Source organism: Pezoporus flaviventris, unplaced genomic scaffold (genome assembly GCF_033815535.1).
Source record: "Pezoporus flaviventris isolate CSIRO_AGI_PZ_B2104156 unplaced genomic scaffold, CSIRO_AGI_Pfla_v1 ptg000036l, whole genome shotgun sequence".
NCBI lineage: Eukaryota > Metazoa > Chordata > Aves > Psittaciformes > Psittacidae > Pezoporus > Pezoporus flaviventris.
In genome coordinates, this window is record NW_026892584.1 from 36,494,447 (window position 1) to 36,500,103 (window position 5,657).

Below are 5,657 nucleotides of genomic sequence, written 5' to 3' on the forward strand. Positions count from 1 at the left end.
GTAAGAATAATTTATAAACAACCAGCCTTAGCCTACAAGATCTCAGCAGGGAATCAGATAAAAAGATTATTTATGGGTGCAAGCCTGAGAAAATACAGCAGTTAACATGTGCTACTGAGAAGTGATGTTCACAGAGATGCATGCCCTAGACACCTACCGTGGGGTGCAAAAGACATTGCTTTTCAGAAACAGTGGAAACAGGATGTAGTGGATCCATGTTTCAGTGGCCCTTCCCATATACCTGTTGTGCTCTAACCCCAGCTCCTTGGCATGGTGCTCCCCCATGCTGGAAGAGAAAGCAGCTTCCACCACAACAAAAACCTAGTTCAAAGTTTGTCTTTGGGTGCATTGGCACTGAGAGAGCTGTTCATGAGATTGTTTTTATTACAGACATAGTTAATCATACAAAGGAACTTTTATTTGACAAGGACCTGTACTTGAGAACCTTATTTCGTGGTCACAGGAGAACAAGCATCGCAGTATATGGCTTTTAAGATTTCACAATGAGAATGGTATTTCACATGCCTTGAAAATTACTAAAGCCAACATTTGGAAAAGTGAAAAAAAAAATACATCCTGGGGCTCTCTTCCAAAATGTAACATCACACACACTGTATATGGCCAACAAACCACACAGAGAACACTCAGTCGTGCCTCAGAATGGATCTTTGAATTCTCTCAGTAATCTCTCTACTGTTCTTTACCAACTGTTCCTGAATTTAAAACTTTACCTAAATCACCAGGAAGCACAAGGATTAGGTGTGCCTATCTGGTGTTTATCTTACCTTTATTACAATCATTTCATATCCTTTTTATGTATAAAAAATATCTTTCATGCTCTCAGTTCTGATCTGTGCAGTCTACTAAGAGTTTCCCTTTCTTTTTCACCATGAAACTAACTCTGGGAGTCATGATTAGTTCTCTTTATACATAAAAACATGTCTATTTTATAAAATTTCTTTCCAGCCAAAATTGCTGAGCTGTTTATGGGATTTTCACTTTCAATGTAATCTACATTCAAGATTGTTCCCTAAGCTCAAATTGTATTTATTTAGTGTTTCCAGAACACATGATCCTAACTGGTTAATATATATTAATAGTAATAACGGTCATAGATTCACTGTATATTGAAATTAAGCAGAAATGTGTTCAAAGCAGTAAAAATACATCATTATTTGAATAAAAGGTGACTGAAATGTGTTAAGTACATAAATTAGGAATTGCTCATGTGGTTAATTGCCCATTAGCACTACATTCTTAAAAATACCTACAGAAAAAATTTCCCTTTGAAGAGGAAATGAAATTATACAGCTGAATATGAATTGTGTTTCCTGCCAAGAGGACATCTGGACCTCCAAGTTTATAAAAGGCTTGTGGTAGTGCTCAGACATTAGCTAGCAGGCTCTGGAGAAACTTTTCTATGACTAACTCTACAGACACTTCATGTACAATTGCTAGCTGACGAGGAGGTCATAGTTAGCTGCAGTTAAAATCTGAAAGTTGCACTGGAAAGTAAATGTTCCTGAGGTTTTTTAGTTTAGCTCATCATGAATGAATCCATGGCTCCAGCCCAGAGATCATAAGCAAGGAAAATAAACACTTTTTTTTCCTCTGTATTTAGTAAAAGCAATGATTCTGTTTACAAAAGGAAATATTTAACTGTTACGTATCTTCTCCATTATTTTTTACATAGAACATTACAGATTTTCTTCCATTACTCTTAGCCAAAAACCTGCTACAAAAGGGTTAGATTCCTGCTGTCTTTTTAGTTTTATATCCTCTCAAGTTATCTTAGTTTGCACGAGACTATCAGTGAAAGAGATAACATTCAGACTGTTGTGAGGGAAGATGTCCAAAGCCAGAGAGCTGTGTTGAGTTGTAGCCCAATTCCCTGACAAGACTGCCAGCTTGAGTGAGTTTATGAACTCAGATAAAACTGCTGCTCTCCTAATTCCACAATGATAGAAAATGTTCTGTGCATTAAGTACCAAATTGTGTGATGTGGAATATTAGCACTTAACCAATACCCAGAGGCATCGCAGACAGAAATATTGCAAGTGGCTGAGGTATAGACATCACTAATGTTGTACGTATATGTAAGAGATGAATGATGCTTTCCTCAGAAACTCCATCCTTAGTTATCTTCTGGGTGTAAAAATACAGAAACTTAAAGAGCAGAGTGAAATAGCTGGAACAGAAAATTAACATTCAGGATGACTGATTGCAAAATACTGATTTATTTTTTTTTTTAATGCATTCTTCTTTATGACTGACATGCTCCACTTAAACATTAAGTACTGAAATGTTTGATATAATCATAGACTCAGCAATGTCTTGTCTACCATAATGACTCCGAGACTGACTCCCTGCAAAAAACAAGATGCAGGCAGTATTATCAAGCACACCACCACCACTAGAATAGTCACCAGAGGAGGCAGCTCTGGCAACCCAGCAGATTTTCAATGGAAAACAACATTTTACCTATGTTCTCATTCCTGCACTACCTCACACAGACTTACCAGAGAGAAATAAAGGCACTACTAATGCTACAAAAGACTAAATGCTTTGGAGGCTGGGGCTGCCTCCCTCCACCTGCGCTCAAATGAAATTTTGAACTGGAGAGGAGTGTTGTGAATTTGGACCTGTAGAAACCCTCTCTCCAGCCAAGATCTTCAGCATAAGGTCTTGGAGGAGTCAATGCTTTATTATTATAATTGCTGACATTTGAGGGCAATAAGCTGTCTAATCTAACAGCAATACTGTTAACCCAAAGTTCAGGATAGGAGAAACTGAGAGGGAGCAAAAGAATGAAAAGTTAAACAAATGAGTGATTCACACAGTGAGTAGGTAGCATTCCTGGTGCTGGGGAAGTGGGCATCATCCTGCTAAATTTATACATAATATGGAAAATAAGAGTAAGAGAAAGGGCAGGGAAGGGTGCACAGCTAGCTTTATGTCACCAGCATGATTCCTACTACTCTCAGGGAGCTGGAATTTGGCTATATCTGTTTCTGCCATCAGTCTAGAGGAGACACAGAACTACTTACACTAAATTGGCACTTTCATTCTTTCGTGTCACTTTAAACAATGGCAGCAAAGAGAGGAAATTCCATAGAATTTAGAGGAAGTTCAAAGCTTGCCAATATGCAAACATTTCTCACCGTTGCACATACAAAGCATGGATTGATCTAGCCTGTAATGATCAATGGGCACTTCCAGAAGTTAAATGTTTGTTATACCATTGATGGAAGACTTTTAAATGTTATGTTTCTTTTTTGAGGTCCGTTCCTCTCATTTCAAAGACATCTCCCATTCACTTCAGAATTTTTTTTAAAATGCCTGAAACTTCTCTACTGAGTGTTTCCTCCTCAAATCAGAGTGAAACCAAGAGCAACTCAACTATTTGCCTGGACTTGAATGGCTTGTGGGAAATAGTGTAGTATATAGTACCCAAATATATTGAGACTGTTATTGGAATTCTTGGAAATGCATTTGTTCTATTCACTTATTCACTGCACAAGGGTTCCCTGAAGATAGCTGAAACCTAATTTATGAACCTAGCTGCTGCTGATCCTATCTTCCCCACATGTCTCCCTTTCTGGGCAGAGAATATCAGGAATGAATTTAAGTGGCCATTTGGCAGTTTCCTTTGCTGCAGCACCAACACATCCATCAGCCTGAACATGTACCCCAGCATCTACTTGCTGGTGGCAGTCAGCGTGGATCGCTATTTGACTTTTGTTCACACCTTGGACAACAGAGTGATATGGAGAAAAACTACAGCCAAAGGGATCTGCTTGCCTGCCTGGTTCTTTGACAGCCTTCTCAGCATCCCAACCTTTATGTTTCAGACTGTGAAACACTTTCCCCTGTGGAATATTTCAGCATGCACTTTAGACTTCCCTGCCCCATTGTGGGTAACAACTGAAAGGCTGATAGTCAACATCGTGGGGTCTTTGTTGCCATTTACAGCCGTTATCTTCTTTAATTTCTCTACCATACACTTCCTAAAAAAAAAGGCAAGGGAACACAGAGCACTCAGAACAAAGAGCTGCAAGGAGAACAAAGGCTACCAGGCTGATCTTCACAGTGGTATTAATGTTTCTTCTGTGCTGGACTCCTTACCATTTTTTTGTATTCCTTGATATATTATACCAGACAGAAGTGATCAAAGGGTGCTTCTGAGGGGAACTGCTCAACTTTGGTGAGCAGTTTGGTTACACTCTGGCTATCACCAACAGCTGCATTAACCCTGTGATTTATGTCTTTGCTGGGAAATACTTCAGGCATAAGGCTTCAAAAGTTTTTTCACAGTTTATTCCTTGTGGATTTCCTTTGAGCTGAGTATCATTCAAAGAAGTCCTCACATTTCAACATGTTTCCAATCAGAAGTAATTTAACCTAATGGTTGTCAGTTTCATTTTCATTTTGCTATTACAACTTATTTCAAGTGGCATTAAAAATTATTATGAATTGCACTGGTCTGGCATTTACAGAATAAGGTAATTATTTATTAAAGTAAATCACTTGGCTTCTTATTTGTCCTCAATTTGCTTTTCTTTTTCTATGGTATCCATCCAAATGTATAACATTATATGATTGGAATTTTATACCAAATGATCTGTCATCAGTTTTCAGTGACCTGAAAAAAAACTCTTTGACAGATATCAGAACTCTCATTTCTTTACAGAAAGCCATAAGCTGGCTAAACATTTTACTGCATTGATCTGTGATGACAAATATGATCCCACCACTAAAGTTATACATAAAATTATAGTGTGCATTAAATAGAAAATATGAGTTTAACCTTCAGCTGATAGCTGCATTTGAGCAATTATAGAATAGCTCCAATTATTTTTAATGATTTTTTAAGAGGTTTACACTTTCAAAGTAGCATATGGAAAATTTGAACAATTTTGTGCTTTTCAAATACATTCAGTACATAAATATTGTACAAGACAATGTACCACAAAGAAAGTGTAGATAAGCTGCAAAAAAAGGAAAGCAACCCAGCATCCTCTTTAAAATCTGACTTTTTCTTGATCCAGAAAATGTTACACAATTACTCATGAAATACCTAAAGATTCTTTCTATCTTTTATATGTGGAAATACCAGTGGTGGCCATTAATACTGTATTATTTTGGAATATCTCCCATCTGAGGCAAATCCTTGGCTATATATTTATATTTTTATGAAACAAAATGAATAAACTGCATAACATCTGATTTTAGACCACCCTCTTGTTCTTTCCTATATTTATTTTGTCTCTTTCCACATTCCTTTGGGGAAGAGAAAAACTGTAATTAAAAATCAGCATATAAACTCTGGTGGCAGCAGTAGTAAAAATAATAATGACATAAAAAGAATACACCAGACAGGAGATAAGAAAAGGAAACTTCTTTTCCATCATGGCCACAGCTGCAGAGTAGACTCAAAACAACTAAGATATCTATTCCCATAACTCTAAAGGTATGTGTACGTACAGACATGGAAGAAAACAGGAGATATACTTGTAGTGCAGCCTATTTAGCCAGAAATATGTTGAGTGCAGAAAGGGGCATAAAAGCACATCATTTGTATAACAGTTTATTTAATTTGTTATTATAAAGCCTGTTTGATCTTGTACTCGTTGTAACAGTGCAGCATTTTCCGCAGT

General features: G+C 37.2%; 1 protein-coding gene across 1 annotated transcript; it reads left to right on the forward strand.

The window, feature by feature from the left end:
• Window positions 1-5,231, forward strand: BDKRB1 (bradykinin receptor B1). Its single transcript, XM_061463922.1, is given in 3 exon segments — window positions 1-4,060; window positions 4,062-4,352; window positions 4,354-5,231. Coding segments are annotated over 3 exon segments (1,068 nt in total). The 5' UTR covers window positions 1-3,335; the 3' UTR covers window positions 4,406-5,231.
• Window positions 5,232-5,657: the final 426 nt, after the last annotated feature.